The sequence below is a fragment of the Sesamum indicum genome, linkage group LG5, assembly GCF_000512975.1.
Source record: "Sesamum indicum cultivar Zhongzhi No. 13 linkage group LG5, S_indicum_v1.0, whole genome shotgun sequence".
Classification (NCBI taxonomy): Eukaryota; Viridiplantae; Streptophyta; class Magnoliopsida; order Lamiales; family Pedaliaceae; genus Sesamum; species Sesamum indicum.
This window is the reverse complement of record NC_026149.1, coordinates 18,215,567-18,236,509: the sequence shown is the minus strand read 5'-3', so window position 1 is coordinate 18,236,509 and position 20,943 is coordinate 18,215,567. Positions and strand designations below refer to the sequence as shown.

General features: G+C 34.8%; 2 protein-coding genes across 3 annotated transcripts; one reads left to right on the top strand and one right to left on the bottom strand.

The window, feature by feature from the left end:
- On the bottom strand, nt 3-5,613 carry LOC105162910. 2 transcript variants are annotated; one of them, XM_011081087.2, is made up of 3 exons: nt 5,259-5,613; nt 3,785-4,302; nt 3-1,078 (listed from the first exon to the last, which is right to left on the bottom strand). In XM_011081087.2, exons 1-3 carry the CDS (start codon nt 5,350-5,352, stop codon nt 239-241), a joined length of 1,452 nt encoding a protein of 483 aa, XP_011079389.1. In that variant the 5' UTR covers nt 5,353-5,613; the 3' UTR covers nt 3-238. The 2 variants fall into 2 exon arrangements, with proteins under 2 accessions (XP_011079389.1, XP_011079388.1); XM_011081086.2 differs by having other exon boundaries at nt 3,785-4,320; nt 5,259-5,611.
- LOC105162909 (UPF0057 membrane protein At2g24040-like) lies at nt 15,936-16,580 on the top strand. The gene is made up of 2 exons (XM_011081084.2): nt 15,936-16,160; nt 16,241-16,580. The coding sequence occupies exons 1-2, from the start codon at nt 16,071-16,073 to the stop codon at nt 16,364-16,366; spliced, it is 216 nt and encodes a 71-aa protein (XP_011079386.1). The 5' UTR covers nt 15,936-16,070; the 3' UTR covers nt 16,367-16,580.

Sequence of the window (20,943 nt, the reverse complement as noted above, 5' to 3'; positions counted from 1 at the left end):
TGTTGACACAAAAATGAAGACCTACTTATGGAAAACATCATTCAGTAACACAGATTGTTCCGACAAAATCTAGCAGCAACAGTGACCTCCAAACAATCTTCAATGAAACATGTCGGGAACTAGTCGTTAGCTATGTCATAGAAAATATACACAATTTTCGAACAAGTTAAGGATATAGAGCGGCAGCGACATCCTACTTCCATCTACTTATTAGATTTCATCGACCTAGAGGTTGAAGTCATGTCATAATCCGGTCGTCGCCTTTGAGCTCTGCTACATTGTTGGTCAAGCCATCATCTGGCTCTGTTATATCCACAGCCCCACAATTTTCTTCCTTGGTTTCATTCACAAGCTCATGATCTTCAAGCTTGACTGCATCGGCAGGCTTGTCATCCTCTGACCTCAGTTTGTCCTGGGTTTCATCAACATTGTGTATAGTTCCATTCTTCCCATTTTCAGCGACCAATTCTGCCTGATTCGAGACTACTAAAATCTTCTTTGGATGAGGTGGGGTAGCTCGACATTTTAAATCACTTCCCTGCAGCCGACGAACATGTTTCTTCCCCTTCTTGTGAGCATTCATAACTTTTTGAGAGGGGGTCCCTATGTTGCATATCTCACACCAAAACCTAGACTTTGTATGATCACCACTTTTCTGCAGTTTTTCAACTGATGTTGACTGAATTTTCTCCAGCAATGGAACCATATCCTGCCTTTTTGAGCTCAATTTCCCGGTCGTCTTGTTCGGAAACGATTCAGTTGGGAGTTTCACTCCCTCCTCCTTGCCTTGATCAACTGTTCCTCCAACCTGGACGGACTTGGTAGCTCTCTTTGAAAGGCCAATGGTATACTTTTTTCGATCCCTCTCAGCTTTCAGCGCAGCCTCCTTCAACTTGTGTTTCTTTCCCTGCAGGTGCTCATTCAGCACCTGTTCACTGGTGGCACTAACTTGACAGAGGGCGCAACTCCACTCCTCCTTAGCTTTCTTCTTCGAGATACCTATCGATGAATCTTCAGTTGCTCCCAGCGGGGTCACAGCCTTCCTCTTTGATCCAGATATGTTGTCATCATGTTTGGCCTATAATGCCCAAAACACAGTCCACATAAATTGTCACCTTATGAATGGTGAAAAGACCAAAATCCATCCCACGACTACCGAGCCTCATTCCCATTTACCAAACAGGAGAGAGGCAGCGGGGGATGGACAAATTCAAAATAACAAATAAATTAATTCTTCTAAAAAGTTACTGCATCTTGTATTAATAGTGGCATGGCAGAGAAATCTATTACCAGGAAAGAAAAAATTTAAGGAGAGGAGCGATCCACTATGTGGACCATCACCTATCCAGATAAAAGTAAAATTTTCAACAGGGATATAACAGTAGAAAAATGACTACAAGAACTGGCTAAAGGCTCAAGGAGAAGATATTAACTATTTAACTTCAAAAGATTGATCAGAAAGTAATGGGATAACTCCGATTTCGTTGAAACTCTACTACACAGAAACAAATCAAAATGAGCAGATGCTGCTCCAATAAACATCACAGGCGCTTTTTTGCCATTCAGCCACTCTAGATAAGGATAAACCTAATAGAACATTGCCTTCATTTTAGATGCACGTAAATATCACATTCACATCCTAAACGACCACATAAACTAGGCTACCTTTGCATTTCATAAGTTTAATTCTTGGAAAGAACTCCATCACTCAATTGTAAATGCAAAGAAAACACCTTGGTAACTCAAGAATTCCTATTAATAAAAGCTACCTTCGCATTTCATAAGTTTAATTCTTGGAAAGAACTCCGTCACTCAATTGTAAATACAAAGAAAACACCTTGGTAACTCAAGAATTCCTATTAATAAAAGCTAGACTGGCATTCAAAGTAGTCTATTTCGTGTATGAGCAAAACAATTATTAATTCAGCTTAAGGGAAGCTCTCTACTTCCTACACTCTTTATTAAATTTGAAAGCATGATATGCACCACTGGCAATGTCAAATACATTTACTAGTAGTATCTTTAGCCAATTGAACCACATGTATTTATTTAAAAGCACCAGATAGGATGGTGGTCTAGGTTTGTCAAGTGTGTTTTCCTTCTAGGATGTTGAAGTGTGCAAACTATATCTATATTTCAACTGATCAGCAATGCTCAACTCCAGCTCAGACTTGTCTGCACTAATGAGATGGAATATCATACTTCAATCTCTCCCAGAATATCAATTCTGACACTCCATTTTCCCTTCAACAATAAAAAAGGATGCTGTAAACACAAGACAGTTACCAAGGAACTTAGATTTTAAATGCACTCGACAAGTTTCTTTCTTGGTTTCTCCATCTTTCTCTCTACTTGACTTCAAACAGGAAAGGTATAGTACCATTTTTCAATTATAGTATATACAAGAAAACTTGAATATCTACCTGTGAAGCATTTTTCAACTACCTGGCCTTGATGTGATAAAATCGATTCCAAGCTGATACTATAAACCATCACCACCTTTTTACTGGGCTTTCATGAATGACAAAATCTCATGTGTTTTTGGTGCTACTGTGATAGAATTCTTAAAATGAATTCAACTCGGAAGCATTCATTCAAGTGGATCATAAAAGCTGCCAATAAAATATAAGTCTGATGCAAGTGCACAAATAGTCTACCTCTAGACCAACAAATTCAAGAACGAATACCTAAATGCAAACATAGCTTTTAAAGATATTAATCAGCATCATGCTGCCAAGTCATGAAATATCACATAGACACTGTGATTGGAATAGATAATCTTCAGCCAACAACTGCAACTACCCATCACCGGCTGACTTCTCACGTTCTGGTTCACAAGTAATAGGACCATCACATATAAGGACAACAAATTGGTAAATTCTCATTATTCAAACAGGATATTTGGGAGACATGTAAAAATTGTACATTATAACTGGATTCTATCTGAGTCCTGGAAAGTGAAACTTCACTAAATGTTACGGGTAGAAGCTATAAATCTTGAATGCATGAATCAAACAAATTAAAAGGCCTACATCCAGATTAAGTGTTCATATATGCAATAAATAATTGCAACTTACTGGCATCCCTCCTCACCCCGATTTATTCTTGTTCCTTCACTCCACCAGTTGGAATACTTGAGAGGTGATCCTTCAATTAGTTTTGGGAAGGAGCGTGGCCCATGTTTTTGAAAATCATTAAAAAAAATGCTTAGGCGAGCAGGATCCAGTGTATCAGTCTTATTAGTTACTGTGCCTTCGGCTAGACAAGAGTTCCTTTTCTATAGTTGGGAATGGGGAATCCCCTTAATCCCAGAGGTGCAGGAACTCTCCCAATGGAATCGTACATAAGACATGGATTAAGATGATAACAATATACAAATCCTTTTGTCTGCAAGTTCCATAACTTCTGGTGAAAGCAAACTCCCCCCCACCCCGGAATGTAAAAGGTTCAAATTCAGGTATTATGTAAACACACTACAAATAAACATCTGTTCTCAAATCAGCTTTGGTGCACCACCTCAGAGATGAAAACTTTTACTGTACTTCTGTAAAAGAATTTATTTTTCCTCAAATGGGGAGATTTTCCTTTCTCCTCTCATCACCTATGGCAAAAAACAAAGTAAACTTCGGCATTCTGGTGCTTGTACATATAACAAAATACATATTCTGAAAATTATTTTCCATGAAATTACATCTTTATTCTACATCGATGCAGATCTTAAATTTTAGAAATTTCATGAAAGTTGAAGGCTGAATAAACCACAGAGGGTAAGTAGCATACTCACCATAAAAATAACTGTCTGCTTTTCTTTGCTACCCTCGGCTACAGGCTTCACCTCTGAAATTCTCAAATCTGCAGTCCCTCTCTGGAATGGCTGTGTCCCAGAACTTCCACTTTCATGCCTTCCATTCGGCCTCCTCATCTCTTCCAGTGACATCGCAAACCTGCCCTCTACAGACCTCCCTTCTGCTCTCATTCTCAAAAGTGAAGATCTTGTTGGTGATTCGAACTCCATTGGCGGACATGGCCCAAATGGAAAACCATTACCACCCTTCCGTAGAGCCAACTCCATCTCCATTCTGAGCTCCATTCTCACCTCCGCCTCCAAAGCATACCTCCTTTCAATCTCTGCCAGGATTATATCCTGTCGAATCCTTTGTTTTTCAATCTCTCTTTGGATTGCCTCGTGCATAGCATGAGGATGAGGTGGAAGGTGAGGGTGATGGAATGGGCGAGGGTGAGGATAAAGTTGACCGGGAGGATGATTGTCCCGGATGAATTCTCGCCGGCTTTGCCATAAATCTGTTCCCAAATAGCCAGCTGAAACAATTTAAAAATGGAAAATGAAAAACTAAAAAGCAGATGATAATGAATTGATGAAGAAATAAAATCCAAACCTCACTCCTATCTTGCCAAACCAACTAGCAATACGGAAAAAAAAAAAAAAAAAAAAAAAAAAGGAAAAAAAAAAACGAAAACTAGGTCAATTTGTGGGCCTGTTTGGTAAAGGTGAACAAGAAAACAAACTAATCAAATGCAATAGGAGATGCTAGTGACAAACATAGCAAATTACATACAATACTACACTCTTCATGTCCAGTTCCTTTCTTAGTTTCTCTAATTATATACAAAACTTCACTGGTGACCATTTTTGTGTACATTCGGCAATTTATTGGAAACAAATAGCTCTATAAATTTCTCTCTATATTTAATTAAACTGCAGCTAATACTCCATGTTAGTCTCTTGAGCAAATATAATGCTCCTTACGGCAAGTTTACTAAATTTTCCCACTTGTTTTACATGCATGAATCCATACTACACAGAAGCAAACCATACACTTCTTCAACCAACAAATAAAATCTTTACATAAAATTTGAAAATTTTGTAAAATTCGCAGATCATTGACACTACAAACAGAAATAATAAATCAAACTTGGTTACATTTTCACCAACATAAAATGAGAAACATTTTGCAGTCAAATAAAGAGATCCAGGAAAAACAGAATAGATTAAAATAAAATCAATTTCCCTAACAATAAACAACTCAAACATGCGGGAAATCAGCAATTCCACTTGATTCGATGAATTTTCAACTGACCAAAAACACATTCACAAACCACACATATGTCTACATACCACATACATTACTAGCAGAAGTTTTCTTCAAGAAATAAAAATAAAAACCTTCAAAACAGAACAGAAAAACAGCACCATAAAGGAAAAGCAAAAATCACTAAAACTAAGAGAATGCACGTACCTCGAAGGGATTGATCGGTAACATAGCTGTAATCCGACGGCCGAGGAATGCGCGGTGAAGCTTGCTGATTAACCGCTCGATGATTAAACTCCATTCTTCTAATTACTCAAAACTCTGTCAAAAACAACACGCTAATTGTTCAAAAAACTTGAGTGATCGAACATTGGGAATTTGAATTGTTAGGGTTTTGGAGCGTCTGGCTCGAAAGTCTCAGACAGTGGAGAAAAGAAAATCAGAGAGAGTGTCTCTGCGGCCGGGGGGGTCGGTTCTTAACGTAGGAGACAGAGAGGAGCGGAGGGGGAGACGGTTCACGCGCTACAATCATCGCGTGATGCGCGTGAAGTGTCAGGATTTTCTTCTGACTATTGACAAATCAAGTCGATCAGGATTTTGTGTTGACTGTGATGATAAATAATCCATACCCCCTTTTTGGGAAATTAATCAAATTTAAAATTGGTCTATATCTACAATTTATGATTTTGAAGGAGTTTTATTGAAAAGCTATTAACTATAATTATGTTAAGGTTAATTAAATTTCGATATCCGACTTATATTCATTTTTTCACTTCGTCATCTTAATTTTATTTTGTGTTAATTTATCATTGCAACTTTACGAAATTTACACTTTATTGTATATATTATTTTTCAAGTAATTTTTATGTTAAAAAAGCATCATATACTGTGTACATGTGATATTTTAGGATAATATGATGTGAATCTATTTTATATTTGCACGTGATATTCGTTCAACAAAAAAAATAATAAAAAATAATAATATGTGACAAAAAATGTAAATTTTATAAAGTTGAGATTATAAATTAAAAAAAAAATAATAAAGTATAAAAACACACGTAACACTATTTGCCCATTATTTTACTACACAATTATTTAATTCTATTGTTGATTTATTTACTTTAAGTGTCGAGGGATAAAGCATAAATTAATTTCAACTCCGTCTCCTAGGAATCAAATATTTTTATTTGGATGGATTTCATACATGAAATTTTATAACAATCTGGCCTTATGAAAATCCAAAGATAATAATTTGGATAAGAAAATTTATTACCCATACTTTATGATTGTTTTCTTATTCGAAAGGGTGAATTACAACGCGCTTCCTGAATTTTTGCGTAATTATAAATACATACTCTTTATTTGAAAAATTATCAATGATGTGCATAGAAATTAGTTGGCTCAAAGTAGCCCAAGTGGTCCAAAAAATGAAAGAAATGTAGGTCATGGTGCCCCTTAAGAGGCACAGTTCGAGTGAGGGACCATAAGGCACAGGAGGCCTAGGGCAGACACGCGCTTCCTGAAAAATAGATTGATCAAAAGAAATCCAGCCGGTCAAAGTCTGAGAGGACCCTAATCTAGAAAGGCCACACAGGCCCACAAGAAGGCTTAGGGATTTGAAGTCTCGCAGCCAAAGTCTCCACATAGCGTCCACGGAGAATCTAGGCGGTAGCCACGCAGGACCTCTGGAGGTCTCTCTCACAAAATCGGATAAAGACCAACAATCCCCTCAAAGACACATGGTGCCCCTATGGAGAAGTAGCATAAACCCTACCGGATTTAGAGTCCAATTGGGAGAGGCCTTCTCAACCACCCTCCTGAAAATCTGAGAAGGCATTCTTTTTCCCCAGCTGATACACAGCAAACACTAACAGTCCCTCGAATCTGAGGAGATCCTCTAGTTATCCCTCAAGTCCGAAGGTGATCAGCCAACCGTTAAGGACTGTACCAAATTTGAGGAGGTGGATACATCATTATCCAACAACTTTAAGGTCATGCTCCCTCAAATTCATGACCTATCTTCAACAACCTTGTGGTTTTCTATAAATAGAGCGCCCCCCCCCCCACCCAACGGGAGAATGAAAGGAATAGAGGACAAACACACGTTCATATGTCCATATGTTTTCACATGCTTTTGATATGTTCTACACTTTTTGCGCCCACATACTACAATATTCACTTTTTTGCTACCATATTAGATTAAAGGAGCATTGTAATTTCGTACTTAGAGCTTTAATTCATTACCAATCTCTCTATTGTACACAAAATTGAGCAAAACACTCTCTTCTTCACTCATTTGACTGTTTTTACTTTTTAGCATTTATTTCACCACTTTCCATTCCAAGTGGACCGAGCACCACATTTTTTGCTTGCATTATTTATTAAAGTGTGCGTTTTTGGCACATATCAATAAATATTCGATAATTTTAATAGTCATCTAACAATTATCTCAATGCATTAGTTTTTGTTAGATTCCACCATTATTATGGTAAACTGACCAAAATACAATTATAACTATGAATAATTTTACTTTTTTTTTAAAAAAGTTATGAAATTCTTTCATGAACTAATTGGATTTTTTTAATTTGTTTTAAGAAAAAATACAATAAAGATAAAGTTAATAATTTCATACCTTCATCCAGATATTATATATTTTCATTAAACAACAAAAAAGTATTTATACCAAATTTTTAAAAAAAAATATTGTAATGTACTCTATTGAAAAAGGAAAAGAAAGTATAAGAACGTGATACATAGCGCCAGTTATCACTAGTCGCCTAGTCAATAATAATATAATATAATATTTTGATCCAAGGTTTATATTCTAATATAGAATTCATGCACGACAGATTAATGTATGTGTAGATAAATTAATTTTGCACCCAATTAAATAATGACAAATATCATAAAATATATTATTTATCAATTATATATTTTGTCATCAAATCAATGGCCGACAAGTGTCAAAGTGAAGTATTTTTACCAATCAAATGATACGTCGCAGTCAAAGATTCGAACCAATCAGACGCGTCACATTAAGCGGAACTATATGTACGCTCCAATCAAATCAAGACAAATATTTGTAATATTTATTTCTTTAAAAGTACAAATATTGAAGAGATAATATCAAGTTGACCAATCATATATTCCAAATATATAATGTGTTTGTCTCTTTAAATTAAATTATAAAGAGATAATACAAGGTGTTTAAGTGCATCACAACTACACCTGCTTAACAGTTATATATAGGGGTCCTTGGAGCTCATTCAAAATACAGACACACAGAGAAAGAGAACAAAGAGCAAAGCAAGGGAAGAAGGCCAAATAATCCTCTCTACGAAGTTCTTCGAGCTTAAGAATATTCAAGGGTGTTCAAGGTAGAGATCGACTCTTTCGTCAAAGGTGCGCCACAAATTATAGGATTTAATTTGGGATTACAGGCGCTAAACCCTCGAATTACCATTATAAATATTCAAATATCCTTTCAAGAAGATCCAAGACAAATCCACTTTTAAATCATCAAATTCCAAGTCAACATTATATCGTTTAATTCGGGATTACAAGCGTGAGCCCTCGAATTAATATTATAAAAATTCAAATTCAAGTCTAAAGGAGATCTACGTAGAGTTTAGCCTTTGAATTTGTCAAAGATATATTTGAAAAAGAAGAACCAAGGGATTGATAGAGATTGTACCCATGTTAATATTTTAATCTATATATTTTTATTTGTGACAATTTATTTGTGTTGTGATTCTTCAACACAATAAAATTAGTGCCACAAATTTGGTACACAAGAAATTTGAAGCTCCTTTGCAGACTTATCCTTCTCAGTATAATGTTGCTTTTTAGATCCCTTTGCTTCATCATGAGCCTCAACTTGTTTCCCTATGATATGGCTTGTGTCAATATTATTTGCCTTGTTGATCAACCTAACAATTTGAGCATCTTGCTCTCGAACGTGCTTTGTAAGTCCCTCAATGGCTCTTGTCAAACTTGCGGGTTGTTCCTCTATGGTTGTAGCATTTGTCACCATAACTGGAACCACATTTGTTGTGAAGGAATAGCTAGACACAGAACGAGGAGTGGACAGAGGAGACTTATTTCCATCATCTTCGCTTGCATGGCTGGGTGAGCCTAAATCCTTTTGCACGTACTAAGTGAGAGGAGTCATTTGGGAAGATTTTTTGTGGCACTAATTTTATTGACGGGTTGATTCCTGTGGACCAACTGAAAGAATTCATTGAAGGAACCATTAGAAGCAAGATTGAGGGAAGCTCAAAGTCATCCCTTACTTACTCCAAGCCTTACACTCAAAGGATTGACAACCTGAAGATGCCAGTGGGTTATCAGCCACCAAAGTTCCAGCAATTTGATGGCAAGGGCAATCATAAGCAACACGTGGCTCATTTTGTTGAAATGTGCAACAATGCAGGAACATATGGTGATCATCTAGTCAAGTAGTTTGTTCGATCGTTGAAAGGCAATGCATTTGACTGGTATACTGACTCGAAGGCTGGCTCAATCGATGGATAGGAATAACTAGAGCACGAATTCCTAAATCGCTTCCATAGCACTCGACGAACTGTCAGCATGGTGGAGCTTACAAATTCTCGCCAGTGGAAAAAAGAACCAATTTTGATTATATCAATAGGTGGAGGAACCTGAGCCTTAATTGCAAAGATCGATTATCTAAAACTTCCGCCATTGAGATGTGCATTCAAGGGATGCATTGGGGCCTTCAGTATATTCTCCAAGGAATCCTACCCAAATCCTTCAAAGAATTAGCCACTCGAGCACATGACATGGAGTTAAGTATGATAGCAAGCGGAGTTGAGTGACTACCGGTCCGAGAACCTAGCAGAACCAAGGAAAAGTAAAGAAAGGGGGCGAGCCTTTTCCAAAAGCTCCAAGCAAAGAATCAGTGACCATGAATGTAGCGCTATTCAAGCTCAAGAGCATTGCAAAAGACAATGTTTCCCCAAATAATAATGTTCCTTACGAGAAGCCACAAAGAAAACTGACTTTGAAAGAAATGCAAGCTAGACAATATCTATTTCTTGACTTTGATGTCTCCAGAATATTTGATGACTTGTTGGAAGCTAACCTTATTGATCTACTAGAAATGAAGCAACCTGAGGAAGCCGAACGGAGGGATGATCCAAAATATTACAAATACCATCACTTAGTTGGGCATGCGATACAAGACTGCTTAGTGTTTAAGGACATGGTTATGCAATTGGCTCGTCAAGGTAAAATTTCTCTTGAAGAGGATTCTGCAAGAACAAATCTTGTGTCAACTAAGTGTGGATTTTCTGATGTTAAAAAGGCTTCATGCGATGCCACGCACACAATCAATAAGGATGAGCTACTCGAAAACAAAGATTCCTTCAAGGCTGATGAGTGTATGTCCACAATTACTTTCACGGACGAAGATTTGTTCCTCGGATATAAGCCTTATAATTGTCCCTTATTCATGGCCGGGTACGCTCGTGAGTGAAAAAGGTGAACAAGAATATTGATTGATCGAGGCTCTACAGTTAAGATCTTACCTCTACGAATTTTGAAGGAATTAGGGATCCCCATAGATGAACTCTCAAATAGTCACCTTATGATCCAAGGCTTTAATCAAGGAGGACAAAGGGCTGTCGGCATTACAAGGATGCAATTAACTATGGATGACATGGTATCGACTACATAATTTAATGTTATAGATGTCAAAACTTCTTACAACATTCTTCTCGATCATCCCTAGTTCCGTCAAATGCACGGATTAATAACTAATTACAAATTAAACACTTTGTTATAAACTTTAATTGATTCCACTACCCATTTTATCCAACATTTATCCTTCTCTAACCAATCACATCTTTATGGCATACACAAAAGTATGCAATCCCTTATTTTATTTTAAATACTTTAAAAATTTATCTTCAAATAAAATTTAATATTTTATAAATTCTAAAAATATCTTATCAAATATACGAACCTATCAAATTTCTTAAATGATTCTATCCAAACACCCTATAATTTTCTTCATATTAAACTTTTATATAATAAAATATAAAATGACAACTCTGACTGAAAAATAAATCAAACTACTTATTTGAAATCGATAGATAAAAACTCGTTCCAATTCAATTCATGAAATTCAATGAACCAAATTAGAACAAAAAAAATTTATTTGATAAACTTTTAAGTTCGCCTCAATCTCAATTCAATTAGTGATCCAATTTGACTTATATTCAATCGAATTAAAATTTATTTGAGCTTGATAAATTAATAATTAAATTAAATTTAAATATATTTTTAGAAATTTAAATAATTTAAATAATAATATATTCAACTCGACTCTAATAATTTGGCGTTGGCATAGAATAAAAATATTGAAGGCAAAATATCACTTTTGGTCCCACTAGATAAGGCTCTTCTCACTTGCAGTCCCACGCTTTACGTGTTTAACACCTTTAGTCCCAAAATCCTATTTTTTTTAACAGAAATGGTCATATTCCGTTATAACTAACTTGTCACGTGCCGTTAGTCAACTGGGGCAAAATATTACTTTGGGTCCCACTAGATAGGGCCCTTCTCATTTGCAGTCTCACGCTTTACTTGTTCAACACCTTTAGTCCCAAAATCCTATTTTTTTTAACAGAAATAGTCCTTTTCTGTTAACAACTAACGGAAATGGCATGTGATTGTCACGTGCCGTTAGTCAACTGGCAGCTGGCGAAAAAAACAAAAATCAGGCTTGTGTTCAGTTTTTGGAGGGAAAACAAGGCACCAAAAAAGTATTTTTTTTGCTATTTATATATGTAAATAACTCACAAACACCACACAACATTTTCATCTTTTTTTCATCACTTAATCTTGAGAGTAATAGGCCAAAAGATGTCACAAACATCTCAAAATACTTCAAATATTCAATGCTATTGTAATGATGAGTTATGTGTAAAAGGATGTTCTTATATATTACTAGATGACCTTTTAGTAATGGTGAATTATGTGTAAAAAAACTAATAAATATGCCTTTTTTGCAAGTAATTATAGTTTATATTGTGTTTAAATGTGTAAGTATAAATCCTGAAAGCAATAAAAACGAAAACTAAAATTGCACAAAAGCACTAAATTGCAAAAAAAATAGAAAATATACTGAAATCCACTAATTTTGATCATTAATGAAATGTGTTGTAAAGTGTAACTTTGCATGCTTAAAATCTGTCAAATACTACCACTTTACAAATCCAAAATATGCCAAAACATCCCCCAAAAGTCTTACAGTACCTTGCAACATTTTGTTCCTTAATGAATGCGAACAAATCTCACAAGACAACGTCAAGTGCACCTCCAGCGATGATTCCTGCACCACTCCAAAAAAGACAAAAAAAATATTAACAATATAAATTATATATATTACAGGAAAAGTTGACATTGACGATGATACAGGTTACAACCCAGTGTTTTAGAGTAAGATACGTAGGTACACACTAACGTCCTAACCGACATTGAAGTAAATGGCGACGATGAACTCACCTTGAGGCGATGAGGACGGTAGCAACCTGGAAGACGTTCCCTTTAACGCGGGATTTTGCACAAGTGGAGAAGATGATGGTTTGAAATGAAAAAAGCGAGAGTGAAGTAAAGGCGGTAGGTGTGTGTACAAGACCTGTGACATCCGTAGAATTTTTCACGTAATTGGAACACTAATTGATAATTATTAAAAATTTAGATTTAATTAGTGAACAAATTATAGACTGAATTTGAGTTAAAATAAAACTTGAACGGATTAAATTAGAGTTCGTTATAATATTTGGGGGCAAATTATATTAATTAAGAAAATTAAGAAGGACATAATGAATATTTTTTAAAAAAATTAATTAAATAAATAAAATAATAATAATATTATATATATATGTAAATATATATATAATAATATGTATATAGATATATGCATATAAAATTATGAGAAGAGAGAGAGTGGATGAGAGTGGCGGCCAAGCCCACCTCACTTCTCTCTCCTCTCCCAGCACACATATATAAAGTACATAAATAAATTACTACTTCAGCAAAATTTGCAATCTCTCTCTTTCTGCGAGCGAAGAAGAAGCAGAAAATATAATAATTTCGTTTATTAAATATTAATTATATTGAGCACTATACTATTTAATCAGAGTATTTTATAATTTTGGCTATTTAAATTAGCATCGTATTAAATATCACATTTGATATAAAAATGATATAGTTGGTTCATTAAATTATTAGATTTGTTAGATTTAATTATTATTATTGCTAATTTACACAATTCCATCGGAATGATCAACTAAATATATAATTTTATGTATTGTTTCTTAATTAAATTATATAGCAAACGATAAATTGATAGAAAATTCATAGAAATGTTTCGAAAATTATATTTAAAAAATATTATGTTATTAAAGAGGAAAAAAATGAGGTTTCAGTGGTAATATAATTTACGGATGTTATTAAAAACGATAGTTATAAATATATAAGGGGTTTGATTAAATGAATTCTTATGAATTATTTGGTAAACTAAATATATGTTTGAAAAGTTTAGAAAATGTAGTTATTTAAAAGAAAATGGAACAGGGATTTGGACCTTAATATAAATAGAATATTAAAAAATTGGTGGAAAATGTACAAACATTATATAATATTTTATTTAAAGTTTATGATATTCTATATATGTATTGATTATACGTTCTATTATAGGATGCAACGACAAAGTAGAGGGTTGAGCAGTCCCTCTTGAAATTGAAGTATAGCTAATTGAATTTATATATATATCTATATGTGTAGTATTGTATATATTATATATATTGGTTTCTTGGATGCGATCATGGACTTGGCTTTAAATTATTATACGTGGCTTTCGTATATTGATTGTTTACATAATTAGTTGTGGATTATTTATTAGATTACCCTAATATTGGTGGAATTATTATTATGTGTCATTATGTGTTTGTAATGGTTGGACGTGAGAGTGGTATGATTACGTGATCGTATAATTAATTGTAGTATGAAATCAAATTGGGAGCTATTATTGAGGAAGTAAACATTATAAAGAAAAGAATGATGATCGTGAATTGAGATAAAAGATGAGGCTTATCTAGTTGAGAACGCAATCAATGGTTTATGAAAATGTGATTGATGATGATGTAATTGATAATGAGATATGAAAAATATATGAATTAAGCTAGGTACCATAGTAGGTAGGGTACCGGGGTATTCCGAGCAGCGGAGAATATCCTGTGTTGTTAGCTACACACTGGGGTGGTGTGGGGGTACCATGTTTGTTGCGATATCCTGTGCTGATATTGCTACACAGCTGAAGTAAAAGAGTACGGAGATATCACATACAATGGGTATCCTGTGCTGTATATGATATGATGATGGCCAGCGAAACCATTGACTGATGTACTCCAACTAGAGTAAGTGAGGCCATTAACTAATAAACGATAATGTCGAATATTATGTCGTGGATTGATTTACAGTTGTGAGTATATATTACTGCTTATATCTGATGTTGCTATATGACGAATGATCGTTAGTCGGTGTGACTGCTTCTACGTGAATTATTGCCTGTGTATATATAGACTGATTGGCTATACTTATTGAGTAGGCAGCTCATTCCTTGCCACGTATTTTTCAGGAGATAAATCACATTGTCTAGCCACATTGGACTTTGAGCGGTGCCATCGTCTTTATTAGGTAGCTCAGTCGTGATATCTTAAGTCAGAGTTTTGAGCGGTTTGGTTGTTAAATATTCTGGTCTTTTATCGGGTTGTGGTTCAAATTGTGATACTATTTTTCTTGAGGTTATGCACATGAGATCATCTAGTGTGATTAAATATAAACTTTAGGTGGTATATATTATCTTTTGTGATATATATTATATTGATAAATTAGAATTTATTTTACGGGTTGAAAGGGAATTATTTATAGAATGAGTTCTAATTAAAGAAAGTATGAAAGAGTGACAATTAGATGTAGCAAGTAGGGGGTGCTACAAGGCCAACTTCGTCATTTCAACAACTAATTTGAGGGTATTATAGTCAAAGCAACATAACTTAAATGTTGGGATAGATGGTTCGGATGCGAATCCCACCCCCATTGCCTGGATCCGTATTAGGCGAATAATCCACCAATGTACCGGGTTTGGATCGCCAGTAACGGGCCGTCGATTTTTCAGGTAAACGGACTGATGCACTGGATTACACTGTATATACTGCCTAATCCGAGGGGTAAACACGGCCTTAGCCTATTGCTCTCAAGATTAAGTGATGAAAAAAGATAAAAATATTTGTGTGGTGTTTGTGGGTTATTTACATATATAAATAGCGAAAAAATATTTTTTTGTCGCTTTTTTTTTCCCTCCAAAAACTTAACGCAAGCCTGATCTTTATTTTTTTGGCCAGCTGTCAGTTGACTAACGGCACGTGACAACTCACATGTCGTTTCCGTTAGTTGTTAACGAAACATGACTATTTCTGTTAAAAAAATAGAGTTTTGGGACTAAAGGTGTTGAACACGTAAAGCGTGGGACTGCAAGTGAGAAGGGTCCTATCTAGTGGGACCAAAAGTGATATTTTGCCCCAATTGACTAACGGCACGTGACTTATCACGTGCCGTTTCCGTTAGTTGTTAACGAAATAGGACCATTTCTGTTAAAAAAATAGGATTTTGGGACTAAAGATGTTGAACACATGAAACGTGAGATTGCAAGTGAGAAGAACTCTAGCTAGTGGGACCAAAAGTGATATTTTGCCAATATTGAAATTGCATATGTCCACAAACAATCCAAAAAATGGTGTCATCGTCCACGTGGTGGAATTGCTATTACTGATTGATTTATCCCTCCTATGTTGGGAGATGTGAATATCCATTTGATCTCCAGACGGATCAGTACTTTCTCTCTCTACGAAATCTAAGTCAAATCTCTCTCTTGCGAAACAGAAGCAAAGAATCGAGGAGAATAAAGATCGGGAAAAACACGAAATCAGTATGGCATCAAGATGCGAAATCCTCTGTGAGATCTTACTCGCAATCCTCATTCCTCCCCTCGGCGTTTGCCTCCGTCATGGCTGCTGCTCCGTAAGCACTTCAATAATGCAAAAGGACCCACTGTTTTTCATGGTTGTTTTGCTTATTTCTGTGGATTGTTGGTTTTGCAGGTGGAATTTTTCATCTGCTTGGTTTTGACTATTTTGGGGTACGTTCCTGGGATAATTTACGCCCTTTACGCTATTGTCTTCATCGATCGCGATAGATTCCGTGGGGATTATTACCAGCTCGCCTAGTACTACTTCTGATTTCCTTGATTTCCTCGTGATCTCGTCATTTCCTTGTGTATTTAGGATTTCCGATTGTTAATATGGAAATGTCAGGATGTATTGTCTGATTTATCTCAAAGTTATTGACTTTTTTGCTGAATAATATGCTTTACTTTGAATCCAAATTGAAGTAGAATATGAAGTCTTGTGATTATAAATTGTGAGGTCTGCTTATTTGGTCTGATGCAGCTATTTTTATTCATTTTACTGTGCTGATGTAGCTTTTAGAATTCTGATGATTTGGTAAAATTTGACCTTGATCTATTGTGGAAGCCTGGATTTTGAGGTAGGTGGGGGTGGCTTAGATCATTGGTACCATTTTCTTTGAGCATTTTCAAATGATGTGCATTTCATGCGTGCTTAACAATAATTAATTCTAATAATACTCAAACATTAAGTCTGTAGTAATGTCATACTCTCATGGTCCCATATTGAATATCTTACTTCGAATTAGGGTAAATTACTATCTATCTACCTGTGTTATGGAAAATAGGGAAACAACCTCCTTGTGAGAAATAAATAGCGATTTACCTCCCTGTGTTTTTCAAAATGTAGCAATTTACCTCCCTATGTTTTTAAAATTAAAGCAATTTACCTCCTTAGGCAGGGAGATAAATTGCTTCATTTTTTAAAACAGAGGGGGCAAATTACTATTATTTTGCATAGAGGGATAATTTGCTAATTTTCAATATCATAAGAGGGTAAGTTGCATTAAATCCTTTCAAAATTACAATGAAGTTTTTAGTGAGAGCTGGAAATGTAAGAAGTTTCAACTTTTTGCTGGAGTATTATTAGAAAGAATAATTTTATTTTTAAGGATTGCAATTGTTTATGGATGTGTCAAAAAGAAAACAGAATTATCAACTAGGAAACGAGGGAGTATATTTTTGTCTCATGTAAAAGGCTAAATCTGGTTAGAATAGATGGAGTGGTTACACATATGATATAAAAGTTGGAAAAAAATAGCATAAAGATAATGATGAGGTTTTGTAAGACCAAAACTAGACCTTGACAGATGGATGAAAAGCACATAACCTGAGCTGATAAACTTTGAATTTCAATTAGCGTCAAGCTCTGTTATTAGACCTGCAGATTACGAGTCTCGTTCAGTTGCAGATTACTAGCTTGTAGAATTAGTTTAACAGTGAAGATTAAGTTGCTTAGGCACCAGGTGGTGATGGACGCAAATCTTGCCTGGTCTCCCACGGCAATCGACCTACTTGGTTAATGTATCTTCTGATAACTACGAAGGAAAGAGAAAAAATAGTTTTTGAGGACAACTATACTGATTTCAGTTGTAGTCCAGGAAGTTAGGTCTTGATTCTAATGGAAGTTTTGAGTGTCCTAGTGCCCTCAAGGGTTGCTGGTTTACCAGATGACCTGCATCAAATGAATCATTTGACCACCCTCCCGCAGGTTCGTTCCTTTGCAGTTCCTACTCTCTTTTGTGTCTCATGCATATAAAATACCTGAAGGCCTTTCTTTTCCTTCTGGTGGTTCCTTGTAGGGGTTAAATGGAAACGGATTGCTTCATCTCCTGGTTGTTAGAATGTGTCATTCTGTCCTTGAGAAGAGATGGACGACATCCACGAGCAATGTTAAGGCAGGGAAATAGAGTTAGACATGAGACCTGTCTTTAGTTCTAGGACTGTAAATCATTCTTTTTACAGTCAAGTGGAACTTGGGAGTTCAAATCATTAGTGAGGAAAGATCCTCCATTAATGATGAAGTAGTAAATGCTCACCTGCTGAGCATTCATTCGAGTAATAACCAAGAGGTAATCATTCATTCTTTAGCATAAACGAGAGATCAGAACGCTAAATGACCAATCATTCTTAGTAGGGTCTTGTAGATCCCATACCCTGTGTGGAATACAAGAGCTAGTTACATAGTTGACACACACCCCACACTTCCAAGATGAGAGATTTGTGGCAAACATCCACATATTCGGTGCACAAAGCACCAGGTCTTGTATGAATTTACTTAGCAGCACAATTGAACGGGACAAATTGCAATTTATCTAACTGTGATAAAGAAAATGGACAATTAACCCCCTTGTGTAAAACATAATATCAATTTACCCCCCTAAATTTTAAGAAAATGTGCAAAACACCTCCTTCACATGAACGGTTTACATCACGCGTGTGGGGTACGATTTTGCTTCATTTTTTGCTATAAAATGATTGTTATATCCTTAATTATAAATAGTTAGATCCTGCTTTATGTACATCAATAGTCTAGCTCCAATAAACAAATTAATGGTCTATATCTTTTTTTATTTAAATCAACGGTGTATATTTGATATACAAATCAATGCCTCAAATTTATCAAGTTACAAAAATAAATATAAAAACTATAAAAATAGATTTATACAATGAATAATACATAAATATACATGCACTGCGTGAGGAAAACATGTTATTTTTCTTTTCTTTTCTTTCTTTAATTATTTGTATTTTAAATTTTATATATAAATAATATATAAGATTTGAACCGTTGATTCTTTTTATATAAGATCCAACGGTTATAAAATAATTAAAAAAAATTAAAAAAGAAAAAAAAAATCTGCGCGTGCACAACACCACTCGCGTGAAGAGGGTATTTGGATCTTTTTTAAATATTGAAAAGATAAATTGCTATATTATTTTTCATAAGGGGCTAATTACTTATTTTTCATATCAGATATGAGTAAATTGCAATTTGCACCAATTGAACGAAAATTCATGTGTACATATCTTCTTCTTTGTCATTTTCACTTGCATCTATTGTTCTCAAATTTCAGTAAACAGGAACTACTATATTATTTTGTTGATGCTTCACATGACAAATGCCAAAAAAATATTGCACTGCTCATATAAAATAGTTTTAATTATATTAAAACCCTCTATAAAAATATAATTTTAATTTTTTTAAAAATTAAAATTATACTTAGTCCCTCTGAAAATATGATATTATACTTTTCCTCAAAAAAATTTCAAAACTACACTTACACCCCTTCTAAAAATTACTATTTACATTGGAGCTCATTTCGTTAGATTTTGGATAAAAAATTGCTAATGTTAGAAAAAAATTACATAAATTTTTAATTTTACCCCTATTTTAACATTCTCTGTAATAATTATGTACTTTATAAAGGAAATATTGTAATGAAGCCAACCTCGCTCCATCTATATATATTATATTTATCCCTTTAATAAGTATAAAAATATACATGAAATTATTAATGAGAGGCCTAATTAAAAATTTATGTAATTATTTTTTTGCTAACGTCAATATTTTTCGCCCAAACCCTAATGGAACGGAGATATGAGGGGTTCTCAATGTAAATTCAAAATTTTTTTGAAAAAGAAAATATAGTTTTACATTTTCAGGAAGAGTCTAATTATAATTAACTTTATAAAACTTTATAAAAAGCTCGTGCTTGGAGTATTAACCCGAGTTTCAATAATATTGTAACAGATGGAGTTTCAATTTCGTATACTACATTATCGTTTGGCTTTACTGATTAGATGATAATCGCCAAACAGACCAGTCAGCGTATACACAGTGGTTAAAAAAGTCTTAATATGACACTCATTTATAATAAAAGATCTAAACTGTCCTTGAAATTTCTGCATATAAACTTGCTCAAGAACAAGATGCTTGGGAATATAGAGCATGAAGACAATGGAGAGACTGACAGTGAACAGAACTTGAAGCAGACCTTCTTTTGCACGAGAATGTAGCTTCTGAAAACTCATAGTTTTGTTTTCAAGTCATAAACATTGTGGACTAGACCACATTATTAGTAAGATTTACGTTGTACTGACGTAATATGATTGACAATATCTGGTGTTTCTTAACCCAATTTGTATAAGAAAATTCCATACACCCTGAGGTTTGATTTTCACCATTGCAATGATGTTGAGCTTTACAAGGTGAAAAGGGACTGTAACTAGAGTGCCATGAGCATAAGAGCCTGTGGATACTTCGTTCCTATCGTGTAGAGCGAAGATGGTGAATCGATGAGATCTGAAGTTGTCAATCATCTAACTATTCAGCATTCTATGTATTTGGTGTAAGGATGATTGATAAAATAAGATATGTGTCAATCGTCTAACTAATCAGTGTATAGTGCATTGCTACAAAACCAATAAATTTTACAAACACAGAACCACCACTATAGGCTTGCCACACCCCAAAAATTAACTATTTGTCCATCTTAATCGTGGAAATTGACTGGAAGACCCTAATCCCTCTTCTGGTCTAAAGCTCAGGTAAAACCTTAACAATTGGATGGTCTCATTCTTGGGTGGAGCTCCAAGTCTAACACAAAATATATAAAGATTATATCAGGAGAGACCCACCACACACACACACAGGCAGAGATACGAGTACAGAAACACTTTGTTACAAATAGCAACACAGATAAGTAGAAGAAGAGACCACCAATTTCTTCCACAAATTGGAACATAACACCAGACATTTATTATCAAAAGATTATGAAGAGCTTTACGTTGAGAAACATTGTTCACAATAATGACAGCTATGATTACAATGGAACT

Coding starts and splice junctions, on each gene's coding strand:
- LOC105162910 (XM_011081086.2), bottom strand. CDS start 5,352: ATGGAGTTTAATCATCGAGCGGTTAATCAGCAAGCTTCACCGCGCATT. Junction 4,321..5,258: donor TACCGATCAATCCCTTCGAG/GTACGTGCATTC, acceptor AAATTGTTTCAG/CTGGCTATTTGGGAACAGAT. Junction 1,079..3,784: donor AGCAGACAGTTATTTTTATG/GTGAGTATGCTA, acceptor TGGGCATTATAG/GCCAAACATGATGACAACAT.
- LOC105162909 (XM_011081084.2), top strand. CDS start 16,071: ATGGCATCAAGATGCGAAATCCTCTGTGAGATCTTACTCGCAATCCTC. Junction 16,161..16,240: donor TCCGTCATGGCTGCTGCTCC/GTAAGCACTTCA, acceptor TTGGTTTTGCAG/GTGGAATTTTTCATCTGCTT.